Source organism: Lissotriton helveticus, chromosome 8 (assembly GCF_964261635.1).
Source record: "Lissotriton helveticus chromosome 8, aLisHel1.1, whole genome shotgun sequence".
NCBI lineage: Eukaryota > Metazoa > Chordata > Amphibia > Caudata > Salamandridae > Lissotriton > Lissotriton helveticus.
The window spans coordinates 253,491,990-253,509,678 of record NC_136069.1 but is presented as its reverse complement, the minus strand read 5'-3'; the positions used below and the strand labels follow the sequence as shown (position 1 = coordinate 253,509,678).

Sequence of the window (17,689 nt, the reverse complement as noted above, 5' to 3'; positions counted from 1 at the left end):
AGTGAGGTTTCACAAATGACTAGGTCAGCATCTGAGACTTTATATTCGTTGTATCTTTTTCAAAGTTATTTTTTGTTCCTTTCAGGAGAAGGCTGTGCAACTGCTAATGAGAGTTTTGGTTTCTGTTATGTGTGCCTCATTCGAAGCAATATATGTAGAAAATATTTAGGTCATGCAAATTGGGGCGTGGTTTGCCTTATTTGCTCATTGCTAGGGGGCTTGTCGCTGCTTTCACAGTTTTGTACTCTGGTTACTGTGTCGGATAAACTTGTGCAGACTTCCAGAAAGAGTGCAGGAGTGCAGGGGGGTAGAGCAGGCCCCTGAACCCACTGTAGGTACACAACTGCACTCGTACACTCCAGCCCTGGCCGAAAGCCAGATTTGGGAGACTCGAGGCCCCTCATGACACACTGCAGGGAGCCCCCATAATTTTGGATGAGTGGGTTCATGCTCTCTTCCAACAGGAAGTGTGCTTCTCTTGGGTCATTTATATGCCAAGTTTAGCTGGATCAGGACTCATCTGGGGTGCAAGAGGGCTGCACATTTCTTCCAAACACAAACGTTCTTTATAGCTTTCAACTGTGTTGGGCCAGAGGATGCTATACTCAGCATGTAAGTGAGAGCAATGCTCACGCTCCTCCTGTTTTATTGGGCTGCTTAGATTATTGATAAACGTCACCTGTACACACTCTGCAGTGAATGTGCTATGAATATGCAGTGCTTTGGGTCTGAGTGAAAGAGACTGCTTATTAAAAGTTCATAGGTGGAAAGTTGTTAGAAAAACAGAACCAATGCCAAATCAGTATAATCAGGTCAGGTTCAATTGAGGCTATAGCATAACGAGCTGGCAAAGGTGCTGGTGCTTTGGGAATCCAGAAATTAACAGTTAAGAACCCTGCATGAAAATGGGCCCCTGAAGAAACGGAATAATGTGAGTTATGAAATCCATCTCGTAAAGTTTATGAAGGAGAAATTTGAGGCTATCTTCGAGCATCGTTTTTTGTTTCTGTGTTGTATTTCTTTATTTGTGCTACAGCGGTTTGGTAATCACAAAACAGGCATCCAAGACTCCATACAGAAACAATAAATAAAGACCAGCTTCATTTATAACAATTCCCTGCTGTCTTTACCATTGCTGATTAGAATGTAATAGTTAAGGCGAAATTCATTGGGACTTGTAGCAGCATGTACAACAGTCCTGGTAGTTTTCTCCACATCTGCCATACTTCACGGAGAAGCTCTGAAGCTGTTGCAGAGACAGAATGATCCATATACATGCAGCTTGTAACCAATAGGTAACCATTATGAGGCAGGGGAGATGTGGGTGTGTGACTTGGCAGACACATAATGTCACAGACTGTCGTGTTGTGTAAATCAAGTGTCCTGTTCAACGATCACATACAGGAATTTTGGGGGTATATCACAACTGGTATGAATGAGCCAGGAACAGGCCGTCTGGACATTCGGGGTTACTGATTTAGTTTTAGGCAATGGCGTTTGAGTAACTAACATTAAGAAATCACTATGGCTACCTCAGGGATTCAAATGGAAAGTTTGTGGGCTGTTTCCTGTTATACAGTATAGAGGTGAAGTCGGTGTGAATTCCATGAAGGGGTTGAGATGGCGTGGGCTAGGGAGAAGCAGTAGCTTAATTTTAATTTTCATGTCAGCAATTTTCTACGCCTTGCCGTCTTCTGGGTTACTGTGTTACACGCACCCTGTTCCTGGAAGCCTGGCATCAGCCTCACATCCTGTCCTGTCGGAACCTAAATACACTTAAACACTATTATGTTAATGTTAAAGCACTTTAATCTGACTAAAGAGCACACAATGGCTGCCACAGTGCCACCATATTTTTGTGAGCCCGCTGCTTCCATCTTTCCCTTAGCCTGTAAGACTACACTGCTCCAGAGTTGGCCTTGCTACAATATTTATGGTTTTTCGGTTTTGCTGGTGGGATGTGCTCACTTTTGGGGTACATCTAAGATGTAAACAAAGACGGACTGTAAAAACTGGCTGCAAGTACTTAGGCCTCAAACAGCCTGACAGCAAGCTCCCTGCAGGAACACAATCTGCATGAGTGTGTGTGTTTGTGTGTGTGTGTGTTTGTGTGTGTGTGTGTGTGTGTGTGAGTGTGTGTGTCTGTGTGTGTATGCTAGATCCTTTATTTGCCTTTTCGAAAGAATAGGCATGTGTGGTAGCGAGCTGGCACCTCATGTAGTGACTGTGGAGAGTGGAATCTATCTAGATATGTGTGTGTGTGTGTGGGGGGGGTGTCTGTCTGAGTGTGTGTGTGGATTGATGTGTGGGTGAGTCTGTATGTGAAAGCGTGTCTCTGTGTGTGGGCGTGTGTTTGTAATGTAATACCTGCACTTTCACAATTGCTTTATTAACCTTCCTGCTTTCTCAAATTTGCTTGAAAATGCACGATTTGCTTCTCTTTTTTCAAAATTTTCCGAACCCCCCCTTATGGGCAGAAAGGCACAAAAACGAGTGGGACAGAGGGCAGAAGGGCACAAAAACGAGTGGAACAGGGGGCAGAAAGGTGCAAAAAACGAGTAGGACAGAGCAGCAGCGGTGCGTCCATTGGGGTGTAGGGGCATAGCCCCACTAAGCCTGTTGGACGCACCGGCTGCGGCTGCAGAGAGAGTGCGCAGGGGGTGGGGCTGGGTTACACCGGCTGCGGCTGCAGAGAGAGTGCGCAGGGGGTGGGGCTGGGTTACACCGGCTGCGGCTGCAGAGAGAGTGCGCAGGGGGTGGGGCTGGGTTACAATTACCATCAGTGTCAGTGACTCTGCTGCGCATCATAATGTCGGGCGGAAACTTGCTCGCGCATGCGCGTCAGCAGCCAAGTTGAGTGAGAGGACCGAAGGGGCCAGGGGGTGTGTCGCTGGCTGGAACCCCGTCGTTGAGAAGGCGCCAGGGCGAGTAGTGTGTGTGACCCCCTAGCCAATCCTGGCGCTTATGTAGCGCCAGGATTGGCTGGACTGGGCAGGCTCAGCACTCTTACCAGTCATGGCCAATCACTGTGACTTCAGCATATGAAGCCATTCAGTGATTGGCCATGCAATGACGTGCGCGCCGTGACGTTTCCCCGGTGCAGGCCAGGCAGCAGACCGTCACTTCACTTGACTCACTCTCTGTTCGTCGTTGATGGACCGTCACGTAAGTAAAGTTAGTACTCTCAGTCAGTCTCACTGTCTTCATTCACTGAATCACTCATCACGTGGGGAGGGCGGTGATTGTTTATCAGTGTGTCGCCGCGTGTAGCCGCCAGTGCCCAGGGCCTGCCTGAGTGAGGCCTAGGCTTAGCGTAGGCCTCAGGCAGGCCCTGGCTAAACTTGCTGCCTACACTCCGTTTCTCCTCCTCGCCCCTTCCTCCTGTAATCATGCCCATCACCCTGGCCGGACCCGTGGACTAGATCGGGAGTGTTAAAAGCGGTAGCGTGCTGTGCAGAGTTGTACCTGTTGTTTGCCGAGACCCGAATTTGTTTTGTGCTTCATTCATTTTACATCGATCTGATTTGTGCATGGTGTTCACACAAGAGACCGCACTAAAGTCTTGTTTGTGAATTATTTTGCCCTTAAAGGGGCGGATTGCCGGTCCTGAATTAAACCTGCTGTAGAGTGTTTGTTTGAATGCACGTGGTATTACGATATGCTTTAAAACATGCAAGAGATCTAAAATGCAGTTGCGGTGCCTGTACTAAACTTCCTTCACAACTAAACTGACTTTTTATCCGTCTATGAGGAGTAAATCCCTGATCGTTTTAATAGTTGGTGAAGTCCCTGCAGCTTTCGGCCAAATGCCTGGCTCCCCCTCAATGTTTACCTCATAAAACTGTGGAGTGCAATTAAAGCCAAGTCTGACGTACTGGCAACAGCACCCCTCTCTCCAACACAACCACCCTCTCCATAGTAGTTTTGAAAAGAAAAATACATTCAGCAGCTTAATTGTCCTCCACAGAACTGTAGTTTACATTACAAGCAGATAACGTAAGCGGGGGTGCAGCTGCCCTGCGCGTGACACTGACAGGAAGCACAATATGACATTTGGGATCCCCTTGCTCTTGTCAATTGATCTTATTACATTTACTGGTTTGCTGGGCTTCCCCTGAGGTAGTTGTTCGAACTTCTAAGTCCGGTATGTTATTTGTAAAGTTGATGTGACTTGTGAAGCCAGCCACTTCCACACCCAGGGCAAGGCAGCTCCCCTCTCTCCGCAGTCAGACACTGCCTGCCTGGGTTTGTTCATCTTAGCTGGAGAGCTACTGAAAACTTTGCTTTTACCGTAAACAGCTCTGGGCGTTTATCACTGCAGTGCCAACGTCATAGTGGCTCACCAGCCGCCGATAGTAAGATAGTGCCTGTGTAAGACGAGACTACCAAGCAGCATAAGATCATGGCACAGGAAGCGCATAACGTGGCCTTGTCGCTCTGCGGTCTGTACTAACTGTGGCTTGTTACACAGGAAACGGTAACAGTCTCCTGCCAGTCAGTTGATTATAACAACGTGTTAGTAGTTGTCTGTGCTGTTTACATCTTTGATTAACACTTTGAGGAAGTAGGGGCGTTGAACGTGTTTCTTTGTCTCGGTGCGTTTTTTTTTAGCGTGCTTGAAAGTGAAGCTTTCAGTGCCAGATGCCGCCGTTCCTGGGGGGACCCTGCTTTTAATATTCCAGCGAGCTTTCTGGTATCTTCTCCACAGGGAAGTTCAGCTGGCCGCGGTAAAACTGTAGAGTGACTGTGTTTTTCCCACGTTCATACTGTCTACCTGTGTTTTTCCTTCATTCATTCATGGCACACATTGAGTTGATTAGTCACGACCGACGAACTAGCTCTATTAATTAACCAATTCAAACGTATCTGTTCTCCAAGCTGTTATGTTAGCAAAATTAGAAATCTGTATTTTTTTGCACTTGCACTGTGAAGAATCGAAACACATTGAATGTACCCTAAGAGCCCACGCTACACCTCGGGTTTTGGTGGTGTTAATCAAGTGGGATTTGAAGGGTGTTCAGATTCTGAGCTTATTACAAAACCTCATCTTTTTAACATACAACATCCTGTCATTCAGGTTGTCGGAAATTAAACAGTGTGATAGTGATTTATTACGTCTATTTGCTAGAAATTGCAGAGCTGTGTGTTATCGTCGCAGGGGGCGCAGGTTCGGACGACGGTGCTTTGTGGTGTATGTGCGCGCAGCACCTGTCTGTGCCCCCTATGTAGGAAGAGAGTTCCCCCTGATGCAACCTGTGCAGTTGAGCTTCCGCTCTGAGGGCCCCTTGTGTAGCTGCTGGTATCTCTTTATTTTGTATGAAAGGTATGCCCTTGCTTTAGGTTTTCAGGCAAGATATTGGCCTTGTGCATTTTGCATGAATAACATTCGTTTCTCCGTTTTCTTTGTAGAGATTTTAGGAGAGAAGAATTTGACCAAACACAAATGTAGATGTGCCACTTGGCGCTCGGATCTCACACATGCGCTGTGGACTCCAGCGTTTTCTTGTGGCCATTAGACTCGTTCTAAAGACGAGAGTGATGACTTGCTTGATCACACCGCATTACCGACCTAAGGCAGCGAAGGTTGTTTGACAAGTGCTTTCAAATTTGTCTTTTGTGGAAGTTCTGTAGGTGATGGATAATCGTGACATGGGTTGGCCCTGGTTTACTGGTTTCTAGGAGTTCCAAAAGAGATTCTGGCGCTGTCTGTCTTCTGCGTGGAGAGGCAGCGTGAAACTCAGGCGGCTGTTTGGCACAAGTGGAGCATGCCCGGTCAGTGAGGCAACAAAAAAACGGGGAGAGCAGAGCCGAGCCGGGTCGGCTCTGACTCTTAAGAGTCTGTGCACGAGCCGAGCCTTTCACATATTTGCCACATAAACATGCAGCAGAGAGCTATTTACAAACTGTGGGACTCGTTGCACAGGACTGTTTTTCAACAAATGCGCATAACTGTGACATTAATAAGCATTTTCATATCATTGTAAAAAAACGTGTGAATATTGAAAATGAGGAAGAAAGTAAGGAAGGGAAGTGACGGAAGGGAAGTGACAGAAGGGCATTAGGGACCGTAAGGGAAAAGTGGAGGGATGAAAGATATACGGAAGGAGCATAGAAGAAAAGAATAGCTCAAATACAGAAGGAAAAAAGGTAATGGTAAATAAGCGCTTTGTTTTTGAAAGTTTCTGAGTGTCATGTGCGAGTTTTCAGTATTGAAATGGAAGTCAACAGAGGCTGTTTTGGTCATGCATGGCACTATCATGGACAGTTTAGAGTCTGGTGAAGAAACCCTGGAGTTGTTGTGTTCTATGGAAGAGTTTAATACCGGCACCAGCTGCAGCACATTACACGCATAAATGGTGGAATGCTTTCAGCTCACCACACTCTGATTCAGCAGTGCAAGCTTTTCTCATGATTTGACTGTGTGTGATGTGCAGGGGGCTGTGCCAGTGTCATGTGTTGCCATTCACCTTAGCTCAGGACAACAGCCAACAAGTGGCCTCATGTCACCAGTGGCACCTTCAGGCAACACTGGCATGTTAATGCGCTCATTTTGTAAGCAGGTGCTCAAAACTCATAGAATTCTTCAATTTGAAAGCGAAACTACACATCCCAGGATGCACTGTGATGTTGACTGAAAAGCAAGGGACTGCTGAAGTTGTCATAAATGATTTGGGGCCACATGTAAGCTATTCTGGCCTCTGCACTGACTGGTAAATGGAGACACGGGCCGGTAGGAGTGATGAGAGGCAGGGGCCAGGCAGAGGAAGTATCGGAAGTAGGAGAGGAAGATGAAGAGAAGGTGGACAGGCGAGAGACACGAGACTGAGATGACAATACAAGAGAGGGAAAAAGAGTACGAGCGAAAAGGTTGTGAGAAGTAGAAAAACTGTGGAAAAAAGGGAAAGAGCAAATTGAATGCACGAGTAAAGTGATGAGCAGGAAGTGAGCTGGGGGAAGGGGTCATGGTATAGAAAGAGAGGAGTGGACAAGAGGCAGGAGAGGCAGAGTGAACAACATAATGTCATGGAAAGGTGGGTGAGAGGTGGTGGGAGAAATGAGAGCAGGAGAGAGTAAGGGAAAGGGCCAATGCCATGTAAACCGCAGATGAAACTCATCATCCTTCACAGCCCCTCTCATCATATATTGCGCATGGTCCGACGACTCTGTGAGCAAGGACACGTATGTCTTCAAGGAAAAGCACCAGGGCGCTAAGTAACTTGCACATGGGCTCTATGTGAAAACCACCTAATGTAACAAGAAAATGAGAAAGAGCAAAATAGAGAAGAATTGTGGACCAAATGTTTAGGTATGAATGAAAAAGGATAAATAAACCTCATACACTGGTATTTCAAAAGCATACATTTACAATGATAATAGTTTTGGCTTTCGTTTAATGCTAAGTATCTGCCTTCATTTGGGCCCCTAAGCAACTCACCGCCAGGGTCGTTAGAAACAGCATTAGGCAGGCTTCAGTGTGCCAGTCTCTTGATAGTGGCACACAGGTCAAACTCAAAGTTTGTGTTAATCTACATTGGAAGAACGTGAAGTTGAGAAGTGTTCCTTTTTATGTGAAGCTGCACCTCAACAAGGGTCCTTCGAGAGCTGTGATTGACGCTCAGTAATCAATGCACACTTCCCTTCTCGGTTCTACAGCTCCTTCTGCACTAGGTAGGTGACATAGAGGCACATGTGTCTGTCCCATGACCCGTGTTGCTCACTCACATCAGATCTGCCCAGTTACGAAGTACCCCCATATCACCATGAGCCCTTCAGACAGGACTGGCATGTTATTCAACAAGGCTGTGCATGCTCTGGTTTACAGCCCACACTTACAACTTGAACCGCAATACTACAAGTCATAGGATGCCACGTCCTATTGCCTAAAAAGCAAGCCGCTGCCTGGCTGTTAATCGGAGACACAGGCTGCTCTGCGATCCGAGTGAGTGCAGGAGCCAGGCACGAGAAGTATCTGGAAGAGGAGCCACTACTGCGAGAGGAACAGATGGCTGAAGGAGGAGGAGACAGAGAAAGTCAGATAAAAAGAAGCAAAGAAAGGGGAGAAACTCAGGAGTGGGAAACAGAATGAAAGTGAGAGGAGAGTGCGAAAGAGAGTGAAACGGAATGACTGTAAACGAGTGTGCAGGAGATGGAAGCGAGGATAATGCTATAGAGTGGGCGATGACAGCAAGGGCAAACAGGAGCGATGGAGTGAAACGCATAATGTAATAGGATAGAGGAAGAGCAGTAGACAGAACAGTAATACCATAAAGCCAATGAAGATCACAATCACCACTCAGTAGAGAGGCCAAAAAATGAATAGGTTTTGAGTTCCCCCTATCAGCCTACAGGGTTGGTTTTATGCACAACCAAAGGCAGTTTGAGAAGCTGCCAGCAATGTAGTATGACGATCTTGTACTGGTAGCCGTGCGGGAGTTGTCCAGCGAGTACTGGGGAGCACTGTACGGAGCTAGCAGTACATGTAGGGGCACGCTACTCAGTTAATGGGACACTGCGCCCGAGGGATACTGTATACTCGAGAACGCTGCACACTCAGTGGCATAGACTGTTCATGTCCTGGAGCACTTCATACTAGCACTGCGCGCTCGGCTGCAGCGGCACTGCACAGTCACACTCGTGTACTTCAATTCCAGGGTCACAGTAGATCAAAGGCACTGCACCATCGGGTTCAAGGGCAGTGCACAGTGATGAACACGGCACACCCAGATGCATGGGCCCGTCCACCCTGATTCATAGCATAAACTTAAACGGGCTTTATTCTTGTAGGATGTTTAGGCATCCTGGATTTTGTTATGTACAGTTGGCGCACTCTGAACTGAACATTTAAGGAAGCTTATTGAAATTAAGATATGGAGTTATGGCTCCTTGACTGACGAGTACACCTTCCTGACTTTCCGTTTCTTCTTAATATGAAAAAGCATAACAAATGTATCTTTACTTTAAAACCACCGCAATAGCCAACACCATGATGCCTCATCATTAGTTGTCATCTTGTCTTGTATTGTGTCCATGTTGTACACAGGCCTACTCAGCTTTCTGGTTTCTGATGTTTACAGCCTCCTTCTCATGTTTGGCCTCTCTGAGTGAGGTTTCACAAATGACTAGGTCAGCATCTGAGACTTTATATTCATTGTATCTTTTTCAAAGTTATTTTTTGTTCCTTTCAGGAGAAGGCTGTGCAACTGCTAATGAGAGTTTTGGTTTCTGTTATGTGTGCCTCATTCGAAGCAATATATGTAGAAAATATTTAGGTCATGCAAATTGGGGCGTGGTTTGCCTTATTTGCTCATTGCTAGGGGGCTTGTCGCTGCTTTCACAGTTTTGTACTCTGGTTACTGTGTCGGATAAACTTGTGCAGACTTCCAGAAAGAGTGCAGGAGTGCAGGGGGGTAGAGCAGGCCCCTGAACCCACTAGGTACACAACTGCACTCGTACACTCCAGCCCTGGCCGAAAGCCAGATTTGGGAGACTCGAGGCCCCTCATGACACACTGCAGGGAGCCCCCATAATTTTGGATGAGTGGGTTCATGCTCTCTTCCAACAGGAAGTGTGCTTCTCTTGGGTCATTTATATGCCAAGTTTAGCTGGATCAGGACTCATCTGGGGTGCAAGAGGGCTGCACATTTCTTCCAAACACAAACGTTCTTTATAGCTTTCAACTGTGTTGGGCCAGAGGATGCTATACTCAGCATGTAAGTGAGAGCAATGCTCACGCTCCTCCTGTTTTATTGGGCTGCTTAGATTATTGATAAACGTCACCTGTACACACTCTGCAGTGAATGTGCTATGAATATGCAGTTCCTCTGGGTCTGAGTGAAAGAGACTGCTTATTAAAAGTTCATAGGTGGAAAGTTGTTAGAAAAACAGAACCAATGCCAAATCAGTATAATCAGGTCAGGTTCAATTGAGGCTATAGCATAACGAGCTGGCAAAGGTGCTGGTGCTTTGGGAATCCAGAAATTAACAGTTAAGAACCCTGCATGAAAATGGGCCCCTGAAGAAACGGAATAATGTGAGTTATGAAATCCATCTCGTAAAGTTTATGAAGGAGAAATTTGAGGCTATCTTCGAGCATCGTTTTTTGTTTCTGTGTTGTATTTCTTTATTTGTGCTACAGCGGTTTGGTAATCACAAAACAGGCATCCAAGACTCCATACAGAAACAATAAATAAAGACCAGCTTCATTTATAACAATTCCCTGCTGTCTTTACCATTGCTGATTAGAATGTAATAGTTAAGGCGAAATTCATTGGGACTTGTAGCAGCATGTACAACAGTCCTGGTAGTTTTCTCCACACCTGCCATACTTCACGGAGAAGCTCTGAAGCTATTGCAGAGACAGAATGATCCATATACATGCAGCTTGTAACCAATAGGTAACCATTATAAGGCAGGGGAGATGTGGGTGTGTGACTTGGCAGACACATAATGTCACAGACTGTCGTGTTGTGTAAATCAAGTGTCCTGTTCAACGATCACATACAGGAATTTTGGGGGTATATCACAACTGGTATGAATGAGCCAGGAACAGGCCGTCTGGACATTCGGGGTTACTGATTTAGTTTTAGGCAATGGCGTTTGAGTAACTAACATTAAGAAATCACTATGGCTACCTCAGGGATTCAAATGGAAAGTTTGTGGGCTGTTTCCTGTTATACAGTATAGAGGTGAAGTCGGTGTGAATTCCATGAAGGGGTTGATATGGCGTGGGCTAGGGAGAAGCAGTAGCTTAATTTTAATTTTCATGTCAGCAATTTTCTACGCCTTGCCGTCTTCTGGGTTACTGTGTTACACGCACCCTGCTCCTGGAAGCCTGGCATCAGCCTCACATCCTGTCCTGTCGGAACCTAAATACACTTAAACACTATTATGTTAATGTTAAAGCACTTTAATCTGACTAAAGAGCACACAATGGCTGCCACAGTGCCACCATATTTTTGTGAGCCCGCTGCTTCCATCTTTCCCTTAGCCTGTAAGACTACACTGCTCCAGAGTTGGCCTTGCTACAATATTTATGGTTTTTCGGTTTTGCTGGTGGGATGTGCTCACTTTTGGGGTACATCTAAGATGTAAACAAAGACGGACTGTAAAAACTGGCTGCAAGTACTTAGGCCTCAAACAGCCTGACAGCAAGCTCCCTGCAGGAACACAATCTGCATGAGTGTGTGTGTTTGTGTGTGTGTGTGTTTGTGTGTGTGTGTGTGTGTGTGTGTGAGTGTGTGTGTCTGTGTGTGTATGCTAGATCCTTTATTTGCCTTTTCGAAAGAATAGGCATGTGTGGTAGCGAGCTGGCACCTCATGTAGTGACTGTGGAGAGTGGAATCTATCTAGATATGTGTGTGTGTGTGTGGGGGGGGGTGTCTGTCTGAGTGTGTGTGTGGATTGATGTGTGGGTGAGTCTGTATGTGAAAGCATGTCTCTGTGTGTGGGCGTGTGTTTGTAATGTAATACCTGCACTTTCACAATTGCTTTATTAACCTTCCTGCTTTCTCAAATTTGCTTGAAAATGCACGATTTGCTTCTCTTTTTTCAAAATTTTCCGAACCCCCCCTTATGGGCAGAAAGGCACAAAAACGAGTGGGACAGAGGGCAGAAGGGCACAAAAATGAGTGGAACAGGGGGCAGAAAGGTGCAAAAAACGAGTAGGACAGAGGGCTTTGTAAAGGCTGTCTCCCAACTGCTGTGCAACTTCTTCTACTCTTAGAGCTGAGATTTTCATGCAAGTCTTATAGTCTGAATTCAGCAGCGTAATAGGACGGAATATATGAAGCTCTGTGGTTATACTGTATAAGCAGCTACCTATGTTATGCCATCTATTTATGTAATAACTGCACTTTCACAATTGCTTTATTAACCTTCCTGCTTTCTCAAATTTGCTTGGAAAATGCATGATTTTTCTTCTCTTTTTTCAAAATTTTCTTGGGGGGGGTTATCCCCACAAACCCCCCTTAAGGGGTTCGGGCTCGCGAGCTGCGCTCGCTTGCTACGTTGCTGTATGCAAATCACCTTGCGCCCCACCACTTTCAAATGTCACCCACCGCCCCTGCCTTAGGGCACGAGTTATCGTATCTTCAGCTAAGTATAACTATAACTGCTGAATATCTATGCATTTGTGCGTGTAAAAGCTGAACCTAATTACGATGTCCCTGTAACCTTTGGGTTTTTTTGAGAATGTTTAAGGTTTTTTATGTCTCAGCTAGACAGCGCATGCACTGTCTCAAAGAAACATGTTGTGTTTAATCTGTGGGCTCCAGTGCCCCCGGCTCCCCATTTGCTCGCTCTATTTTCTGTATCATATTCTTTGTCACCATTTGCCCTTGGCATGCATGGTCATGCCTCTTCTTGTGTGTAGCCCTCCCCCAGTGCATGAACCAAGTACTTGTTAACATCCACTGCTCCTGTTTTTACAACCATGTTAAGACCTTCTTTTTCCTTTTTTTTTACAACACCCTACACAATTATTGTGCTGTTACCTACTCCATCTCCTCCACCCGCCCTTATGCCCTGCCCACAGATGGCCCCTCCCCTGGCACTGCTTTTCCTTTCATTGCTGATTTCAGTTTCCCTCTCCTCCTCCCTCACATCTCTGCTTGCCTCCTCGCACCTCCCAGTGCTTGACCCATCCACAAATTACCCCCTACCCCAAAAATGTCACAGCTTTAAACCCTCATTGTAGTTTGTTCCATTCTAATGAGTTGTGGTGTCCTGACTTTAATGTCCTGTTATTGAATAGCTGACATGCTGATTGGAGCAAGAGTACATGGCTGCTATTACTTGGCACACGTGTAGTCTCTGTTTATTTTCCACGGTTGTGGGTGCTAAGGTGTGTGTGCGTGTTTACACCATATGTGGTCATTCAGAAATGGCGTTTATAGCTGGAAAATCAGACCTAAAGTGAACCAGGTATGCGTTATCACAGGGCATGTAAGAGCTTCTAAAGTACCTATGCCTTCTGCTGTAATTGCATAGTCGCATTGCTCCTTTGCAGAATGATTGAACTGTTTGTGTCTCACCTTTTTGCTTCTTTTTCAAAGGGTGGGCCTCTATTTCTTAAAATTTCTCCTGTCAGGACACTTTCTTACTTTTTCCGCATTCACCAGTGAAGTGTTTTCATGCGCCATTGATGCTTAATTTGAATCTTCTCAAAGGAGTCAGGCTGAGTCTTGTTGTTATCAAGGTTTCCCTGCCCATCAGTGTCCTTGGCAAATGTAGTCCTTTAATGTGGTTGCCAATGTAATGTATTTCGTCATGCTTACTACTGTACACCAGCCTAGCACTGTTATTCTTTGTGGTCGCAGTTTTATATAGCGCAAATATCACTGAAAGATAGTAGAGCACTTTACTTTAGCACCAGTTTCTTTTATGCACAGTTTTATATAGTCCCAAATCCACCTGAAAGTATTGAAGGGCTTTACATTAGCACCAGTTCCTTTACACAAAGACACATTAATTGTTGTAGGCATGGTTACATTAGCACCAGTTCCTTTACACAAGGATGCATTAATTTTTATAGGCACGGGAAGATTAAGTGATTTGGCCAGAATCGAGGATATTAAGCCAGTGCCAAAACTCAAACCCAGTTTCTCAGCTCCACAGTTGGCAGCAGTGGCCCTTACGCCACATCATCTCCCAAGAGGATGCCGCATTGTCTCCCTAGCCTCCGCCTCAGATCCACATTATGTGACTATGGCCAAATCAGTTAATCTCCATGTGGCAGCCAGTATTTTCTGTTGGTTGCCCGTTCACCTCTGCCCATTGCTGCTTGCCCCTCTGAACTCCATTGCACAGATCCCTTGCTCCCTGACTCTGCTTTTCGCATTTTTTGGGGCAGTTTTATATAGCGCCAACACTACCGGTAGGTATTGGAGAGCTTTATATAAGTACCAGTTCCTTTTTTGTGAATTTTTATATAACCCTAACACCATCGAAATGTATTGGAGTGTTTTACATTAACACCAGTTACTTTTCACAAGGACACTATACACTTAGGCAATTCACTTAATCTCCCCAGGGAAGCCCACATTTGCTGTTGGTTGCCCATCAACCTCCCAACCATTGCTGCTTGCCCACGCTGACCCCTTTGCACAGATCCCCTCTTCCCCCAGAACCCTCCTCTCCCGACTCTACTTTTCACATTTGTTTTTTTGTGCAGTTTTCTGTAGCGCCAACAACATCCAAAGGTATTGGAGCACTTTCCATAAGCCCCAGTCACTTTTTTTGTGCAATTTGCTATAGTGCCAAACACCACCCAAAGGTATTGGAGCACTTTACTTTAACGATAGCTACTTTACACAAAGACACATTCATTTTTGAAGGCACTGGGAGATTAAGTGATTTGCCTAGAATCAAGGATGTTAAGTGGAAACTCAAACCTGGTTTCCCAGCTACATAGTCAGCAGCTGTGGACTGTATGCCACATCCTCTCCCAAGAGGACGCCAGATCGACTCCCTAGCATCGGCCTTAAATCCACATTATCTGATTATGGGCAAATCACGTAATCTCCCCGTGGATGCCCACATTTGCTGTCGGTTGCCGGTCCACCTCCAGCCCATCCCTACTTGCCCCTGCTGATTTTCACATTGCGTTTGTGCAGTTTTATTTAGTGCCAGCACCACCTGAAGGTATTAGAGCGCTTTACATTAGCAATAGTAACTTTTTTTGTGTATTTTTATATAGTGCCAACACCACCTGAAGGTTGACCCCCTAGGACTGTTCTGGGTGTACCACAGGGACCCCGAGGGCAAACAAAAAAGCATTTTTTTAAACATTTCCACGAGATTCGCCATGGATCTGCAAATGTGTCTGAATTGTTTTTTAAATGGAGCGTGGGCTCCCGTGCTCTGTTTACTTTAGGACCCAGGTTTAAATTTCAAGAGGTCACAGAGCCCCCGCAGCCCCGGGTACTGCCACCTCACAGGGCAATATTTTATTGTAATGCGTGGGTGGGCCCTAGCATTATACCCCACCAGGGCTGGCTCCAGCAATGCCCCGGGATGCCTGCCCGGGACATTGCAATTTGCTATGGGATGGCAGGAGCACTGCTCTCACCATCCAACAGCAAACAAGTGGGCTCGGCTTTGAACAAGCAAGAGGATTTTGGTCTTGCTTGGACAAAGCAGAGCACATTTTGCTTTGTACACCCAGGGAGCTGCATGTTAGTAGCTCCCTAGGTGTAAATGCCGGCTCCCGCAGGAGGAGGGAGCAGTCTGGACTGCAGGGTCTTTAGGCATAGGAAGGGGGCGCTCGGCCCCCCTCACTTAAAAAAAAATAAAAAAATGGCCTGGCTCGACTCTGCAAACGAGCTTCTCGGCACACTACTTGTGATGAGGTCTCCTTTCCTCCTGAGGGCCTCAGGACTAAAGTGGACTTCATCCTCCTAGCAGCAGTGCTCCAGGAGGCGTGTTTGCAGAGTGGTGAAGAAAGGGGGCATGGCTTCTGACCACCTTCAGCAAATCCGCTCTGTTGGGCTTACTGGAGGTAACAGGAGGCTTAGTTGGCCCCCAAGGACCCTCAAGAGCCAAGGGGATTTCCTTCCCCAAAGTGTGGTGTGCCAGGAGGCGCATTTGCAGAGTGGAAGAGAAAGAGGGCGTGCCCACTGAAAACCTGTCAGCAAACCCACTGTGTGGGAGTTGCTGGAGGTAACAGGAGGGGTTTTTGGCCCCCAAGGACCCTCAATATCACCAGTGATGTCATTTAAGAAGTCATCAGTGCTGTCATCAGTGATGTCACTGACCATGTCATGAGTGATGTAATATGTGAGGTCATAAGTAGTGCATTGCAGGGGCGCGAGTTATATTTAACTCAGGTAACTATAACGGCTGAATTCTCTGGCTTTGTATAATGCGACCTTAACTATAACATCCCTGTAAGCCTTTCTTTTTTGTGAATTTCTAAAGTTTTTTTAATGTGATTTGCTAACTATAACGTCCTTGTAATCTTTGTTTATTTCAGTAAAATTCTAAGGTTTTTAAATGCTAATTCCTTACGATAATGTCCCTGTAACCTTTGTATTACCTACTGGCGGTCGCCAGTAGGTAGTTATAGTTAGGACCTAGTTTCCATAGGAAATCCTCAACATTCTATTTGGATTAACTTTGGCCCTGGTGGATGAATCTTTGCGAATTTCTCAAAGAAGATGGCTTGGTCCGCTGCGCTCCTTCCCTGAAAGTTTGGGGGGGATTGGTGAAGTGGGGGCTGAGATAAAAGGGGGGTCCCAAAACGTGTTTTCTCCATGTTATTTTCCATAGGACGTTTAGACACGGCTACAGGTCGAACGGCTGAATGGATTTATAAGAAATTTGGCAAAACTGTAGAGTCCGGCTCGCAGATTACGCTTTTTTTGGAATGGTGTAAATCTGTTCAGTAGTTGCTGGGAAAATTAAAGTTAAATTCAATTATATATCTATAAGCGCGCACGGGTGCGCGCACTCAAGCGGCTGCTCGCGAGCGGAATTTTTTTGTTGCTGCGTGACGTCTGTTAACGTTCGATTCGAAGGAAATCAGGAAGTGTTGACCGCCATTTTGTCACTGCGAGTAAATATATTGTCATTTCAAAGCGTTGGAACATGGAAAGGGGAGAAGGTAGAGATTGTTTTGCTGCGTAGGTTCTCTCAGGGTGTGCAGTAAGGCCCTTAAACGCGAAAATATATATATATTTTTTTTTAAAGTTGCGGGGTGCGCGCACTCGGGCGCGCACACCTATTTACAAGAGTGTGAAAATGGAGATAAATCAGAAGTTTGAGTGCTCTGATATAAGGTGGCTCTGAAAAGAGCCCTTGTGTTAATTGAGTTTTTTCTGCATTTATAAGTAAGTACCGATGCAGAGTCTGATGTTGCAGAGGAAGATTCTGTTTCCCTCATCCGTGAAATGAACACCATCTGTCCTATAGATGTCTTGCATGTGGTAACGCAAGTTGTTGTGGTAAATAGAACCCATGCTATAATCTCTGAGGAAAGCAGAAACAGATTTATTAACATGTCTCCTTGCTTTCTCAATTTGTGCACAATGTTGATTGGACCAATTCCATTTCTGTCTTTGGCATATATTGGAATATACCAAGGCAGTTCGAGGAAAAAGTGTCATCAATTGTCGAAAGGTGTCTTTTAGAAGCATTTCCAGACCTACCCCAGTCAATGTGCCTAGATCGTTCCCACCACAGTGCACAATTATAAGGTCTGGTTCTGGGAGATGCATAAAAGTTTTCACCAATGGTATTAATTGGTGACATCTTAATCCTCTTTGCCCAATCCACGTTATCTGCACATTTGGTAAATCAAGGTTGGAAATTCGTCTGCTTGCTGCATATTTTCCACTCCAGTGAATATAGCTGTGTCCTAAAAGCCAAACCTTCATTTTCAAGGTAGATGCACTCGTACTCCGATGGGTTCTGGAAGTGGAATGGCAGTTAGAAGCTGAAAGTCAGGATAAAAAAATGGATGAAGCTTGGTGTGGTTGAAAAACGAAAAATGATTGGTTGATTCTAATACGTGAAGATTGAAGACTATGTTGCATGTTAATGTTATGTAAAAGAAAAAGTAGTATTGGGTGTGAAAAAAATGACATGTAACAGAGCTGTGGATAGGCAGGTGTTTCTGGAGGGAAAACAGTGTTGTTAGTTTGCTGTAGAACGTTGAGATATGAACTTTTGACCTGTGCCTTCAGCCAGGTGC

General features: G+C 45.6%; 1 protein-coding gene across 1 annotated transcript in view; it reads left to right on the top strand.

Annotated features, from left to right (window-relative positions):
- The first annotated feature begins 3,117 nt into the window (after positions 1-3,117).
- Positions 3,118-17,689, top strand: part of LOC144771583 (matrilysin-like) — a 129,026-nt gene continuing 114,454 nt past the window's right edge. Inside the window, exon 1 of the mRNA XM_078655969.1 lies at positions 3,118-3,165. Within this exon, the coding sequence (XP_078512095.1) occupies positions 3,154-3,165 (12 nt within the window). The 5' untranslated portion in view covers positions 3,118-3,153. The remainder of the gene's footprint in view (positions 3,166-17,689) is intronic.